The sequence below is a fragment of the Salvelinus alpinus genome, chromosome 36 (genome assembly GCF_045679555.1).
Source record: "Salvelinus alpinus chromosome 36, SLU_Salpinus.1, whole genome shotgun sequence".
Classification (NCBI taxonomy): Eukaryota; Metazoa; Chordata; class Actinopteri; order Salmoniformes; family Salmonidae; genus Salvelinus; species Salvelinus alpinus.
In genome coordinates this window covers 11,614,871-11,630,770 of record NC_092121.1, presented here as the reverse complement: position 1 = coordinate 11,630,770, position 15,900 = coordinate 11,614,871, and the positions used below count along the sequence as shown (strand labels likewise).

General features: G+C 43.2%; 1 protein-coding gene across 4 annotated transcripts in view; it reads right to left on the bottom strand.

Annotated features, from left to right (window-relative positions):
* The window catches only part of LOC139565249 (DNA (cytosine-5)-methyltransferase 1-like), a 75,494-nt gene that overhangs the window by 7,984 nt on the left and 51,610 nt on the right, over positions 1-15,900 (bottom strand). Inside the window, exons 1-21 of one of the 4 annotated variants that reach the window (XM_071385424.1) lie at positions 13,648-13,860; positions 12,870-12,912; positions 12,192-12,299; positions 11,790-12,039; positions 11,460-11,535; positions 11,264-11,372; positions 11,130-11,170; positions 10,994-11,048; positions 10,822-10,905; positions 10,502-10,611; positions 10,276-10,394; positions 10,034-10,126; positions 9,759-9,910; positions 9,395-9,582; positions 9,014-9,028; positions 8,588-8,771; positions 7,467-7,564; positions 2,976-3,129; positions 2,694-2,809; positions 2,404-2,605; positions 2,100-2,236 (exon numbers count right to left, since the gene is read on the bottom strand). In XM_071385424.1, the coding sequence (XP_071241525.1) occupies positions 2,100-2,236; positions 2,404-2,605; positions 2,694-2,809; positions 2,976-3,129; positions 7,467-7,564; positions 8,588-8,771; positions 9,014-9,028; positions 9,395-9,582; positions 9,759-9,910; positions 10,034-10,126; positions 10,276-10,394; positions 10,502-10,611; positions 10,822-10,905; positions 10,994-11,048; positions 11,130-11,170; positions 11,264-11,372; positions 11,460-11,535; positions 11,790-12,039; positions 12,192-12,299; positions 12,870-12,912; positions 13,648-13,694 (2,381 nt within the window). In that variant the 5' untranslated portion in view covers positions 13,695-13,860. Of the gene's footprint in view, positions 1-2,099; positions 2,237-2,403; positions 2,606-2,693; positions 2,810-2,975; positions 3,130-7,466; positions 7,565-8,587; positions 8,772-9,013; positions 9,029-9,394; positions 9,583-9,758; positions 9,911-10,033; positions 10,127-10,275; positions 10,395-10,501; positions 10,612-10,821; positions 10,906-10,993; positions 11,049-11,129; positions 11,171-11,263; positions 11,373-11,459; positions 11,536-11,789; positions 12,040-12,191; positions 12,300-12,869; positions 12,913-13,647; positions 13,861-15,900 lie in introns of those variants that run through there. The other 3 variants (XM_071385422.1, XM_071385426.1, XM_071385423.1) reach the window with 3 other exon arrangements.

Sequence of the window (15,900 nt, the reverse complement as noted above, 5' to 3'; positions counted from 1 at the left end):
GACTGCTCTATCAAATCATAGACTTACTTATAACATAACACAGAAATACGAGCCTTAGGTTATTAATATGGTCGATTCCGGACACTATCATCTCGAAAACAAGACATTTATTCTTTCAGTGAAATACGGAACCGTTCCGTATTTTATCTAACGGGTGGCATCCATAAGTCTAAATATTCCTGTTACATTGCACAACCTTCAATGTTATGTCATAATTACGTAAAATTCTGTCAAATTAGGCGGCCCAAACTGTTGCATATACACTGACTCTGCGTGCAATGAACGCAAGAGAAGTGACACAATTTCACCTGATTAATATTGCCTGCTAACCTGGATTTATATTTGCTAAATATGCAGGTTTAAAAATATATACTTCTGTGTATTGATTTTAAGAAAGGCATTGATGTTTATGGTTAGGTACACATTGGAGTAACGATACGCACCGCATCGATTATATGCAACGCAGGACACGCTAGATAAACTAGTAATATCATCAACCATGTGTAGTGAACTAATGATTAATTGATTGATTGTTTTTTTTACAAGAAGTTTAATGCTACCTAGCAACTTATCTTGGCTTACTGCATTCGCGTAACAGGCAGGCTCCTCGTGGAGTGCAATGTAATCAGGTGGTTAGAGCGTTGGACTAGTTAACTGTAAGGTTGCAAGATTGAATCCCCCGAGCTGACAAGGTAAAAATCTGTCGTTCTGCCCCTGAACGAGGCAGTTAACCCACCGTTCCTAGGCCGTCATTGAAAATAAGAATGTGTTCTTAACTGACTTGCCTAGTTGAAAACGTCCCTAATTTAAAAATCGGCCATTCCGATTAATCGGTCGACCTCTAGTTTTAACGCAACACCAGTCAATTGAAACTGCAGGAAAGAAAAGAAAGTCTACCACAAACTTATCAGAAATGAAATCATTGGAGCAGAAGAACTCATTAAAAAACCTTGGCTACAACAAATTTCAAAAGGACTTTAACTTCTTCGGGGTAGAGGGCAGCATTTTCACTTTTGGATAAATAGCATGCCCAAATTCAACTGCCTGCTACTCATCTCCAGAATATAAGATATGCATTTTATTAGTAGATTTGGATAGAAAACACTGAAGTTTCTAAAACTGTTTGAATCATGTTTGTGAGTATAACAGAACTTATGTAGCAGGCAAAACCATTCAGATTTTTTTGTTGTTGAGGTCACTGTCTTTTCAATGAGTTTATTGGGACACCAGACTTCTAAGGGACTTGTTTGCAGTTCCTACCGCTTCCACTGGATGTCACCAGTCTTTGGAAATTGGTTGAGGTTATTCCTTTGTGTAATGAAGAAGTACGGCCATCTTAAATGTGGGTCACTCTAAGTAAATTGTTTGAGAGAGGCACATTACCAAAAAAAGTTGTCAGTTTGTTTTCTTTTTGTATTGAACACAGATCATCCCGTCTTCAATTTGATCGATTAACTTTTTAAAATACCTAACGTTGTATTACAAAAGTAGTTTGAAATGTTTTGGTAAAGTTTACATGTAACTTTTGATATATTTTTGTAGTGACGTTGCGCAAGTTGGAAGCTGTGTTTTTCTGGATGAATCGCACCAAATAAATTGAAATTTTGGATATATATCGACGGAATTAATCGAACCAAAGGAATATTTTTGATGTTTATGGGACATATTGGAGTGCCAACAAAAGAAGTTCGTCAAAGGTAAGGCATGAATTATATTTTTATTTCTGCGTTTTGTGTCGTGCCTGCAGTGTTGAAATACGCTACTCTTGCTTTACTGTTGTGCTATCATCAGATAATAGCATCTTATGCTTTCGCCGAAAAGCCTTTTTGAAATCTGACATGTTGGCTGGATTCACAACGAGTGTAGCTTTAATTTGGTATCTTACATGTGTGATTTAATGAAAGTTTGATTTTTATATCATTTTATTTGAATATGGCGCTCTGTATTTTCCCTGGCTATTGGCCAGGTGGGACGATTGCGTTAAGAACCACACTGAGGAAATGTCAGCTTTTCAAGGTATTCCAGTACTAGATTTTCAGAGCTCCAAATGTAAGTACTTGACAGCCCTCTCAGTGCTATAAATGTCAATTTTGACTCACTTGTACTTGCAGTCCTCTTGGGGTGTGGAGGTAGGCGGGGTCTCAAAGCGGGCACAGTCTCCTTCATACCACAGCTGGTAGAAGAAATTCTTCCCATTTTCATCGTCAATCACCTTGATGTCCTCTACCATGCCACCCTGAAAACACAGTGGTACGAAATACATCAGTGATGAGGTGCATGGAGTAGTAGCTGTATAGACAATTGGCATGACAATAACTGTAGGAGTTGGAAAGACAGGGTGCACAGATCTGGGACCAGGATAGCGACTCTGCTTAAAGAGCGATAAAGCCAATGAATTCTTACCTCCATGAACCAGCCGTCTGAGGGGGCCTTGTACATGACGTTGACCTTGCCCTCTATGTAGCTCAGCTGCATGTCTTCACAGTCCTCGACCAGGAACAGCTCCAGAGGGTCAGAGGACTCCCCCAGTACAGTATCTGTACCACGGCAGAACCAGTGGGCATGGAACCACTTCCCATTGTTATCCTCCCACAGGGATGTGATCCTGGAGACCCAAGACAGTCAACACCTGAGCCATACAGAAACCAATAGAAAAGGCTAAGTCAAGATTCTTAAACTGCTATAGAACCTACCTGGCCAGGTAGAGCAGGATTGATGGGTCATCAGAGCTGACAGAAACACAGTCTCCCAACTCCAGCACCTCGTTGTCCATACACGCCTTCATGTAGTACTGCTTCTTCCCCTCAGTCTGAACATAGGAGGGAGAGGAGAGAACCTTTATCCCAAGAGCTGTTTGCATTGCAGCAAGTCAGTCAAATTACATACACATTATTGATATTACAAGTCTAGTGTACTAAGGGATATTTTGACCAGTTTGAGGTTAAGAACTTCCTACAACACTTAGGAGTACATACTTTGATAGAGTCTCCAACCCAGGTCAGCTTGCCATTGCTCCGCTTCTTAGTCTTGGCCTTGGACACCTTCTTTGAAGGTGCCTTTACAGGCAACAACTCTTCCTCCTCTACATTCTCATCATCCTCAGCCTCCTTTACTGCCAGGTTGGGGCATCTGGTGGGGAAATGACATTGACAAGGGAGCAGATCCCATTAGCCAATGAGTTCAAGCCACCACACCAGTGCTTCTCAATTATTTTCTGTTACGCCCCCCCCCTAAGAAGTAAACATTTCGCGCCCCCCAACTCTCCGCCGCGACTGATAGTATCATTTGTCTATAAAATTGTTATAAGTACACCTCTGCATAACATTGTATCCTTATTAACATTAAAGAAAACAAAGGAAAGAAATATAGATCAACTTACAAAGAATAACTTTAACATTGTTTTTTAGTCAGTAACAGAAAATACTTAGTGCATAAATTTGCCTGAATTAAAAAAATATATATTTAATCCTTGTTTAAACTGTAATTTTTTTTGACCATTTGATACTGAAAAATATAATTAAATAAATTCAAATTGATCAGCAACATTAACGCAGGAGCACAATATATGAAACACTTTGACCTATAAAACAAAAATGAAAACAATGTGCTGATTTTTTTTAAATCAAAATGAGGAAGTCAGGATTAATGGCTACAATGAGAACGTTTTGCAGAGCACAGCTTTTCGAAGCGGGTTTGAAGCATGATACTGCAACTCAGCTCCTGCTCAATGTTTAGCTGGGACCTGTACTTGGTCTTCAGTGCAGCAACAGCAGAGAAGCCAGTCTCACAAAGATAAGATGTTGCAAAAGGAAGAAGAATGCCCATGGCCCTCTGCCCTAAGAGTGGATACTGCCTCTCTACACTCAGCCAGAATTCACTCAGTGTCTGTGATGTGAACCTCAGTCTCAATGTGGAGTCAGACGTCATATCAATGAACTGGTCCTCCTCTGCAGAGCTGAAACCAGTTGGAGTTGGTGCATTGAAAGGATCTCACCCAGTCATATTGGGAACTGTTTTCAGGGAAGTACTTTTTAAAGAATCCCATCAGTGATGAAATATGCTCCTTAATATATGGAATCACTGAGGTGGCATCATAGTCAGTAGTGTCAACAAATTCATGCAGGTTCTTGAATGAATCAGTATTTCCTTCATCAAGTCACCTGCCCCACGTTGCAAGCTTTCGAGTGAAAGAGCTGATCTTGTCTGTGACCTGAGGGAGGTGTTTCTTTCCCTTGAAGCTGTAGATGTAGTTCATTTAGCTTTCCAAATACACTGCTCAAAAAAATAAAGGGAACACTTAAACACAATGTAACTCCAAGTCAATCACACTTCTGTGAAATCAAACTGTCCACTTAGGAAGCAACACTGATTGACAATAAATGTCACATGCTGTTGTGCAAATGGAATAGACAACAGGTGGAAATTATAGGCAATTAGCAAGACACCCCCAATAAAGGAGTGGTTCTGCAGGTGGTGACCACAGACCACTACTCAGTTCCTATGCTTCCTGGCTGATGTTTTGGTCACTTTTGAATGCTGGCGGTGCTTTCACTCTAGTGGTAGCATGAGACGGAGTCTACAACCCACACAAGTGGCTCAGGTAGTGCAGCTCATCCAGGATGGCACATCAATGTGAGCTGTGGCAAGAATGTTTGCTGTGTCTGTCAGCGTAGTGTCCAGAGCATGGAGGCGCTTCCAGGAGACAGGCCAGTACATCAGGAGACGTGGAGGAGGCCGTAGGAGGGCAACAACCCAGCAGCAGGACCGCTACCTCCGCCTTTGTGCAAGGAGGAGCACTGCCAGAGCCCTGCAAAATGACCTCCAGCAGGCCACAAATGTGCATGTGTCTGCTCAAACGGTCAGAAACAGACTCCATGAGGGTGGTACGAGGGCCCGACGTCCACAAGTGGGGGTTGTGCTTACAGCCCAACACCGTGCAGGACGTTTGGCATTTGCCAGAGAACACCAAGATTGGCAAATATGCCACTGGCGCCCTATGCTCTTCACAGATGAAAGCAGGTTCACACTGAGCACGTGACAGAGTCTGGAGACGCCGTGGAGAACGTCCTGCTGCCTGCAACATCCTCCAGCATGACCGGTTTGGCGGTGGGTCAGTCATGGTGTGGGGTGGCATTTCTTTGGGGGGCCGCACAGCCCTGCATGGGCTCGCCAGAGGTAGCCTGACTGCCATTAGGTACCGAGATGAGATCCTCAGACCCCTTGTGAAACCATATGCTGGTGCGGTTGGCCCTGGGTTCCTCCTAATGCAAGACAATGCTAGACCTCTGTGGCTGGAGTGTGTCAGCAGTTCCTGCAAGAGGAAGGCATTGATGCTATGGACTGGCCCGCCCGTTCCCCAGACCTGAATCCAATTGAGCACATCTGGGACATCATGTCTCGCTCCATCCACCAACGCCACGTTGCACCAGACTGTCCAGGAGTTGGCGGATGCTTTAGTCCAGGTCTGGGAGGAGATCCCTCAGGAGACCATCCGCCACCTCATCAGGAGCATGCCCAGGCGTTGTAGGGAGGTCATACAGGCACGTGGAGGCCACACACACTACTGAGCCTCGTTTTGACTTGTTTTAAGGACATTACATTAAAGTTGGATCAGCCTGTAGTGTGGTTTTCCACTTTAATTTTGAGTGTGACTCCAAATCCAGACCTCCATGGGTTGATAAATTTGATTTCCATTGATAATTTGTGTGTGATTGTTGTCAGCACATTCAACTATGTAAAGAAAAAAGTATTTAATAAGAATATTTCATTCATTCAGAACTAGGATGTGTTATTTTAGTGTTCCCTTTATTTTTTTGAGCAGTGTATGTCACTCAGGTAGGCCAGTTTTGCCAGGAAGTTCTCATCACTAAATTTCTGCGAGGTCATACTTGTGCTCCTGCTCTGAAAACATTCTTATCTGCTCTCTGAGCTCAAACTCTGGACAAGACTTTTCCTCGTGACAGCCACCTTGCTTCACTGTGAAACAGCACAGCTTGATGTTCAGCTCCCATCTCCTCACAGATAGCAGAGATGACTCTTGTTTTTAGTCGTCTGGTCTCTATAAAATTGACTACACCTACAATGTCAGTCATAACCTCACTTAATTCAGAGGAACGGTGCCTTGATGCCAGTGCTTCTCTGTGTATAACAGTGTGTCCACTCAGCATTAGGTGAGGCCTTCTTGATGAGTGCCCGAAGTCCTTTTCTCATCCCTGCCATGGTCTGTGCACCATCACTGCAAACACCAATGCAGTTCTCCCACTTTAGCCCATTCTCAGTCAGGAAGCAGTCCAGCATTTTGAATAGCTCTTCAGCTGTGGCTGTCTCTGACATATTTACAAAAAAGTAGATCCTCACACTGGGAGTTTGTCATGTCAAAACATACATAAGCGATAAACAAACAGTCTTTGTTGCTGTCAGTTGCTTCATCGAACTGTAAGGCAAAACATTTGTCTTTGAGTTTATCTACCAGCTATTCTTTAAGATCGTTAGCAATGTCATTTATACATCTGGCGACATTGGACAGAGGGATAGTTTTTATTTTTGCAGCACTTGCGTCATCCAGCATGACAGAGACCATGTCTAATGCTGCAGGCAGTATCAGCTCCTCTGCTATGGAGTGTTCTTTGTTGTTGCACTGAGCAATTTGGTACGCCACCTTATATGACGCTAAACAGCACTCGCTGGTTTACTGAAGTAGCATTCACAAAGCGGGACGATTGTTGGCAACATTCGGCACGTTTTCGCTGAAAACTCAAGCGGCTTATCAGCGTGATTGGGGTGTAATGTCTTTAAGTGACGCCTTAATTTATTTGGCTTCATGCTGTCCACTGCCAACATTTTTAGACAGTAAACATACCGGTCTTCCCTTGTCTCCCACCGTAGTCACAGTGAAGCCAAGCGCTACATACGCTTCGTCATATTTCCTCATCTTAGCTTTCGGGAGACTTACGTTTGTCTCATTATCTCCGTCTCTCTCCGCCTTTTTCATCCCTGTTAAATATTTTTCCACGGTGTCTCTTAAGAGCTTGTTATCTGCACTTCATATCTCCTGCGCTGTGCTGTGTGCTCTTGTTCGGTGCAAAAAAAAAACGACTCCCTGCGGCAAAAAAAAAGCATGTTCCCCATGGTCACACTATTTGAGAAGGACTGCACCACACCTACAACATAAGTGCCTAATTTGAAATTAAGGGCTCTGAAGATGTTCATTAGCTGGCTAACATAGCCCCATCCCCAGTTCCACCCCATAGCCCAGGTCACACTTAGTGGCAGTTTTTTTTATTTTTTTTATTATAAAAGAGAGTGGAGTTTGTTTTAACAGTCTCAGAACTGTTTAGTGTTTTTCCAGAATGAGATCATGGGAAGGAACAGTGTTCTGGAACAAAATGTTATGAGTGTTCAGAAACAGCCATGGCAGGAACCATTTATCTAGGCAACTAAGGGGCACTAAAGATCAGCTAACTTACCTCCTCTTCTGGCAAGCCTGCTTGCTGCGACCACTACCCCCGAACTTGATCATGTCCTTGCAGGCTGAACACTTGCCACAATCTGGAACTAGGCAAACCTGGAGACAGAAGAATGAGAACATGGGAGTGTTTTAAACTAGGGCATTTCACATCAAAGCTGCAGGCTAAAGTTACATCTAGACTTGGTTTCCTCTATCATAGTCACTCTTTCACACAAGCTGCCAAACTAACCCTGATTCAGATGACCATCCTACCCATGCTAGAATACAGAGTTGTAATTTACAGATCGGCAGGAAAGGGTGCTCTCGAGCGGCTAGATGTTCTTTACCATTTGGCCATCAGATTTGCCACCAATGCTCCTTATAGGACACATCACTGCACTCTCCTGTAAACTGGTCATCTCTGAATACCCGTCGCAAGACCCACTGGTTGATGCTTATTTATAAAACCCTCTTAGGCCTCACTCACACCTATCTGAGACATCTACTGCAGCCCTCATCCTCCACATACAACACCCATTCTGCCAGTCACATTCTGTTAAAGGTCCCCAAAGCACACACGTCCTTGGGTCACTCGTCTTTTCAGTTCGCTGCAGCTAGTGACTGGAACGAGCTGCAACAAACACTCAAACTAGACAGTTCTCAAGCTCTTCATTCAAAGACTCAATATGGACACTCTTACTGACAGTTGTGGCTGCTTTGTGTGATGTATTGTTGTCTCTAGCTTCTTGCCCGTTGTGCTGTTGTCTGTGCCCAATAATGTTTGTACCATGCTTTGTGCTGCTGCCATGTGTTGCTGCCATGCTGTGTTGTCTTAAGTCTCTTTATGTAGTGTTGTCTCTTGTCGTGATGTGCGGTTTGTCCTATATTTTTATGTAATTTATTTTTAATCCCAGCCCCCGTAGGAGGCCTTTTGGTAGGCCGTCATTGTAAATAATAATTTGTTCTTAAACAACTTGCCTAGTTAAATAAATGCTTCAATTATGAACAGGAGACCAATTAGTTGCATAAGGGTTTAGCTAGTTCGCTTGGCAGAAGGTTTGCACTTATTCAAAGTGCAATTAAATAAGGCTCCTCAAAGTCCTGGCTCAACCTCATTCAGATTGGCACTTGGTAAGTTACCTCACAGACACCGCAGCGCTGCCGTTTGGGTCCTCCATCCTTCTCATTCTGATCAATCTGGTCAGAGAAGAAAGTGTCAAAGATCTTGTAGACCAGCTTGGTGGTAGTCGCTCTAGTGGGCCCTCCTTTGCTGTCCTTCTCAATCTTGGTGGGATGGCGGATGGCCTGTCTTCTAGCAGCTCTCCTATGAAGGGAAAGAAGCAGGTGGTTGGGTGTTGTGCTAATGCAATCAATTATTATAAATGTAGTAATGATGTGTTCAAGCTCTCAACAGCCAAAGCAGCCATGCAGATTTTTTTATGACAAACAGCACACATTGGGATGAGCTTCACAGTTCGCCAAATTGCTCTATGACAACACATTTGTTGCAATGCACACCAAACAAGCCAAGGATATTTTCAGACCGAAGGGCTGTAGAATACCTACCAGTACAACAGCATGCTGCATTAGGGAATGTCAAGAGGAGTGTTAAACACCAGGGATCAGAGGGAACAAACAGCAGGGAGACAAACATAACCCCCTTATTGTACCCAACAAATCAGCATGTGAACATACACAGCTCTGGCGGCTGGACCTTTAACGTTACGGTTTTAACATAAAATGAACCACAGCAAATTAGACTGAAGTGCATCTTCAATCCAGCTATTGACCGACAGTCTGCCATTTTAACTTCATGCTAAGAGAGTTAGGATTCTCTTCCAGCCACACAGCCTAGTGAGAAGCAGACAGCACTACGGGGGGGGGGGGGGGGGGGTTATAAACGGCAAGTCTGTTGCAACATCAGACAATACCAGGTCCTATCATTACCTCTTTCCAAGGGTGACCCCAGCCAGCTTGATCAGGTCCCTCATGCAGGGGGTTACGATGATGGGCTGCTCGTCAGAGTCCCCGGCCTCGTCGTAGCTCTCCACCTGCTCCACCACAAACTGGGCGTGGCGCAGCAGCGTGTCCTCTGTGAAGCGGTTGAAGTTCAGCCCAGCAGGAGGCACTGTGGTCTTAGGGGCAAAGAGGAGAGCTGGCGAGTCAAGTCAGTGCTGAAGCTGATGTTGTCATGTGTGAAGATTTGGACCATGTTCATTAGGCACCAAACAGAAAAATAACTACCTGCACTTCTCCAATAAACTGTAGTTGCAACACTGAACGATCTTAGTAAACGATCTTAGTATTTCACCTCGATCTTGTTGAGGAGGTCCTCATAACTGACGTCAGGGTTCTTCTGCAGGAACTCCACCACCATCTTGCTCATGTAGATCTTCTCCTGCATCACGGCGAAGATGGGGGCGTACTCCTCCCTGGGATCCATCAGGATGTAGTCAGCAAAGGCTGGAGATGGGGAAGAGGTCATGGGTTAGAGGTCAGAGTCATTATATACACCATGAATATAGGCATTAGGCTAATGTTTTAACATTCAATCCACTTAAACCTAAAAGAAGATCTTGAGATTACCTGTAGTGAATCCAATTAAGGCTTTCTCTCCTCCGTCAAAACCAGTGATCCACCAGGCGTTGATGGGACCAAGCTTTTTGGCAGGAACCCCACCTAGAAAAATAACAGTACAGTAGTTAGCCATAGGTACACCACTCAAGTATATCTTACATAAAATGGTTTAGTAAAGATTGTAAATCAACTACGGTTGAAGGAAAACAAGTATATAAACATTGTTAGTGTGAAAAAGGTCAGGGCCATACCATCCATGCAGGGGTTGTCATCATAGATGGGCTTGACTGCACAGCTGAAGTACAGCTCCACGTTCTTCTCAATGAGCCCAGAGTCAAATGGACACAGGTGGCCACGCTTGTCATAAACACTGCAAAAAAGAACAGTTCACTTTTACCAAGGTGACCGCAAAAAACATGCACTGAAAGGCTGATGCTGTATACAATTTTGAAGGGTCAGCATGAAGGGACCACTCACCAGAAGTTGGTAATCTTGTGCTGGGGTAGTTCTTCGTAGTTCTCAAAGCCGTCTTCGTTTGAGTCAAACAGAGAGAGGCGCTCGTCTGTTAACATTTCTGGCTCATCCAGCTGTAAGTATACAAACAATCAATAAAAGTCATATTGTTCTACCAGTCAATCAATGAAACCATGACAACTAGAATAGATCCATATTGTTTTACTCTATAAAATCCTATTTAGTGCAAGTCATCATTCAACAAATATCCAGTTGGCCCTAATGACATGTTAAAATGGCACCGTATCACATTTTCTTTAGTATTACAGCCTCGAGTTTCTCACCGCATTATCAGGATCTCCCTGAAATAACTTGAGGTCCGAGTCATCCAGATACTGCCTGCAGTCTGGACATTTAGGGGGTGGAGTCTGAAAAAGGAGATGAGCATTAGTGACACTGACATGGCAACTCTGCTCCGAAATTATATAACAGCTTGAGCACAGGAATGGGCCTCACCTTAGCTGCAGCCACTGCCTTCATTTTCTCACTAGTGGCGTCTTCTGCAACTGGCCTGAGAAGAGAGGATGGAGACAGTCAATGCAAATTGGCAGAAGGGTGTGGCTAATTGAAAGGGGGTGTTAAAAGGTATTACTTATTGTCTGGCTCCACTTTAAAACGCTTCTCTTCCTGTGTCTACAACAGAAAGGACTGATTAGGAGGTGCATTGATTAATAAGAGTAAATCACATGTCTGAGTGACAGGTGCCTCACAATAAGATCACCTCACCTCCCCTTCCTCTGTGTCCCGGTCTACTTTCTCCTTCTCTTCCACCTCTATATTTGTAACCTCTCCATTCATAACCTCTCCTTTCACCTCATCAGACTTGCGCTTCTGACTGCAAGGGAGCAAGAGGAAAGTTTATTCATGAGCAGAATGCATAAGACCGTGAAAGGTTAAGGGAAACAGATGAGATCCTACTCACACTTTGGAGAACATTGATAAGATGGTCGGTTGTTTCCCGGAGACAGAGTTTCTTGTGACCCTGGAACCAGGAGATTCTGGACAAAAGTAAAGAAACAATGTTTTATTATTTAAGGATTTGGAATCGATTGCACATGCATCCATGTACCTCAACACTTAGTCATTTCCCAAAATGTACAGTTCTCTAAGATGTGTTTGGGGTTTTACAAGTTGCTTGGTCAAACAATTAGATGGACATAACAAATCTTTAAGAGCATGAGACATCACAGAAAAGGGATACTGTATAGATTAATCCAGGGAGAAATTGATGTCCCCAACCACTCCTACTCACTCTTGGGCTCAGAGTCTGACTTGTTCTTCCGTCCTCCCTTTCCTTTGGGGGCAGAAGGAGACTTCATGGCATCAGCCTCTTTGGTGTCCATGATTCCCTCTTCATCCTCTTCCTTGTGAGAGTCACCATTTGCGGCAGAGCCATTTGTTTTGCCATTCTTGCAGTTCTGCTCCACAACATCACCGTGTGAGCCATTCTCCACACACAGCTCACGTCCCAATAGGGCCTTCACCTTAGAGAGGTAGCCATCCTGAGGGGAACATGTAGGCCCTGGTCAAAAGCACTGCACTATATATGAAATAAGGTGCAATTTTGGATAAACCCAAAGATTATTTCTATGGAGTGAGTGATGGGCCAGAGTGAGTGCATTTGTTAGATTGACAGGATGCAGCCACAACTCACCATTGAGATCTCTGAACTCTTCATCTTGGCTTTCAGGCTGCTGAGCTGGTCCTGGGCATCCGCATGCAGGAAGTCCTGCACCAACTTGACCTTTTCTTTGACACGGTCCTATGAGTTAAATAAACTGGTTTAAGACATGCTTTGGAAGGTGCTACCCATCTAAGTTATTTTAAGTGCTTAGCCACAAGCTGTTCACTCGCCTACTGAGAGGAAGACAATCAAGCATGAGGTCTTATACCAACAGGCTCCGAGACAGTTTGTAGCTACAAGTCATCAGAATGCTGAACACAAGCAGCTCTCCACACACATATGCACTCATCCACACGATTTTATGCCACACACTAAATCATGTACAATGTAAACACTTGCCCCCCAATCCCCAAAACAGATGTAAATATTATACTGTGCATTCTTGTATTATACTTATGCTAAAATGTTTATTCTAGTCTGAGCCATTTACTTTCGCTTGTATCTTATTGTCGAGAAGGAACCTGCAAGTAAACATTTCGTTGGACGATGTATACCATGTGTATCTTGTACATACGACTAATACAACTTCACAAAGGGATGGTCATAATCGGCTTTCTGGACATTAGTCAACGATGAAATAACAGAAAACTTAAATAAGTCTTTAGCATCCGAAACCAAATGTCAAACTTGGTAGATCAGGTCATTCACCTCATCTGAGATCCCATCTTCATCTTTTTCCAACACCTCCAGCCTGTAAACAAACAAAAAAGTGTTACCCACTTGCTACAATGACCTAAACATAGTCAAATCCAACATATCAGCATGGCACAACTTGTTGACAGGTCGCTGACGCTAAAATGTTAACGCTATCTAGCTAATTAGCTGGACAATTGATTGTGAACCTGACTTGATTTTGAATGCCTATCCTAGCTACTGTACCAAGCATCGAACAAGAAGCCAGCTAGTGTAATGTTATCATGCTGTAAACAGACAATGTAGATAGCTAGCCGTTTTGAGTTGCTAACATTTCACAAATAGTCGATGATAGCTAGCAAGCTAACAATTAGAGCGATAACGCGAACGTTAACATTAGTTAGCCAACTAGGAAATAAAAACATGCATGTATTCAATATTGAAGGGAGAGGCAACAGCTGACATGAGACAAAATGTATTATTTGGCGCCAAATCCATTCCCAAGCACAACGCATCTTTGGTACAGTAAAATAGCTAGACATGGCACAGGAAAACCGTGGAAGATGCTAGCGAGCTATCCAGTTAGCCGAGCCGTTTCAGCGTGGCAAAATTAATTCGCAGTATTGTGCATGGAATGGTGGATCGTGTGATGCGGTGAGAATAAGAATACCACATGCCAGTGTGCTTATTTGACAGGACAAAGGGTGAACTGAATGCAGTGTGCTGCAAGCTAGCTAGCCGAACATGACAGCACTGCAACATTACATTTGCGCTAGCTAGCTTGTAACGTTACCTTTTCCTGACATCCACTGGCAGAGACAAGGAGGTATTGGCTGGCATTTCAAGTGTGAGCGTGATACACTAAAATATAAAACTCGTTTTGATAAAAACAAGAAAAGACAACAAAGAATCGTTAAAACTATGTGCTAAAATCAGAGCTCTCTGAAAAACAATGTGTGTGGCATCTGTTGTAGGCTAGCTATATGCAGCTCAGGGGTGCGGGCCGTCTTTTCGCGCGGATTTTGGGCTTTACCATTACGTTGATGTATAGGTGAAACGCATGGAGAATATGGGATCAACTTTCATTAATACATGTATCGATTAAGGTTTTGAACAACTTTTACATTGATAGTTTAATTAAATGATACATTAGCATTGGCTGTTTGTTTCATAGTATGTTTTCACCTCTCTATGGAATATTGTAAATTGTTGACACCCCCATTGATTTGCCTACTACTTCGTTCACCACAATGTACATGATTTTTCGAGGGAAATCGAGGAAAGATAAAAATGCAATCGGATTGCTCGTGATAATGGTTGATATTTTTTTTTAAATTACTTATCAGAGAGACATAGCTGGCTTTATAAATGTATTTGTTATGGTGACCTGCTGTACAACTAACGCCTCATGTCCACGAGATGCCGCAAACTCTTTGACATTGAAGTAGTACGAACGCTACGTTAGGGATACCGCACTAGGTGGTGGTCCGTTCTGTGTACCATGCGTTCAATATTTTCAAAACGCCTATGCATCTGGTGGACATGGCGCAACTTGGCAAACGCACACGTGGGGATGGCGGGGGTGTGGTTTGTTTATTTATGGGTCATTTCAGTGGCAACAGAAATGGTATTTGAATTCCATAATTTTTTATTTGTATCTTGGAATTGATTTTTTTTTAAGTATTTGTAACGCACAAATTTTATTCAGAAATTGAACTTATTTAATGATTTCAAACTGAGTTGAATGAATATTGCATTCAGTTTTAAAATTCAATTGGGTTGGCGCCACCCCTTGGGTTGTGCCGTGGCATCCTTGTCTCAGGATGGTAAGTTGGTGGTTGAAGACATCCCTCTAGTGGTGTGGGGGCTGTGCTTTGGCAAAGTGGGTGGGGTTATATCCTTCCTGTTTGGCCCTGTCCGGGGGTATCATCGGATGGGGCCACAGTGTCTCCTGACCCCTCCTGTCTCAGCCTCCAGTATTTATGCTGCAGTAGTTTATGTGTCGGGGCTAGGGTCAGTTTGTTATATCTGGAGTACTTCTCCTGTCTTATCCGGTGTCCTGTGTGAATTTAAGTATGCTCTCTCTAATTCTCTCTCTCGGAGGACCTGAGCCCTAGGACCATGCCTCAGGACGACCTGGCATGATGACTCCTTGCTGTCCACCTGGCCGTGCTGCTGCTCCAGTTTCAACTGTTCTGCCTGCGGCTATGGAACCCTGACCTGTTCACCGGATGTGCTACCTGTCCCAGACCTGCTGTTTTCAACTCTCTAGAGACCGCAGGAGCGGTAGAGATACTCTTAATGATCGGCTATGAAAAGCCAACTGACATTTACTCCTGAGGTGCTGACTTGCTGCACCCTCGACAACTACTGCGATTATTATTATTTGACCATGCTGGTCATTTATGAACATTTGAACATCTTGGCCATGTTCTGTTATAATCTTCACCCGGCACAGCCAGAAGAGGACTGGCCATTTACATTTACATTTAAGTCATTTAGCAGACGCTCTTATCCCTCATAGCCTGGTTCCTCTCTAGGTTTCTTCCTAGGTTTTGGCCTTTCTAGGGAGTTTTTCCTAGCCACCGTGCTTCTACACCTGCATTGCTTGCTGTTTGGGGTTTTAGGCTGGGTTTCTGTACAGCACTTTGAGATATCAGCTGATGTACGAAGGGCTATATACATCAATTTGATTTGAATATTAAAATTAAATATTTATATATTCAGTTTCAATGTTGTAGGTATTGCATTCACTGTCTGTGTACCTGGTTTACAAATTATAATTTCAAGTTGATATAAATTAATATATTAAACTTCTCAGATGCATTCAGATTTCAAATTCAGTTCTATAAATTCAGATTGAAAACCAGAAACAACATCCTGGTGCTTTACAGTGCTTGACTTGATCTGAAATAGGTGCCGGTACTCAATTTGGGTGCAGGTACTGTTTATATTAAGGTCCAGAAGCTCCACAATACTTTTGAGCTAATATTTTCTGAAAGTAACAGGTGCTCAAGCAGTAGAACATTTGAAATGCTGGTACTCA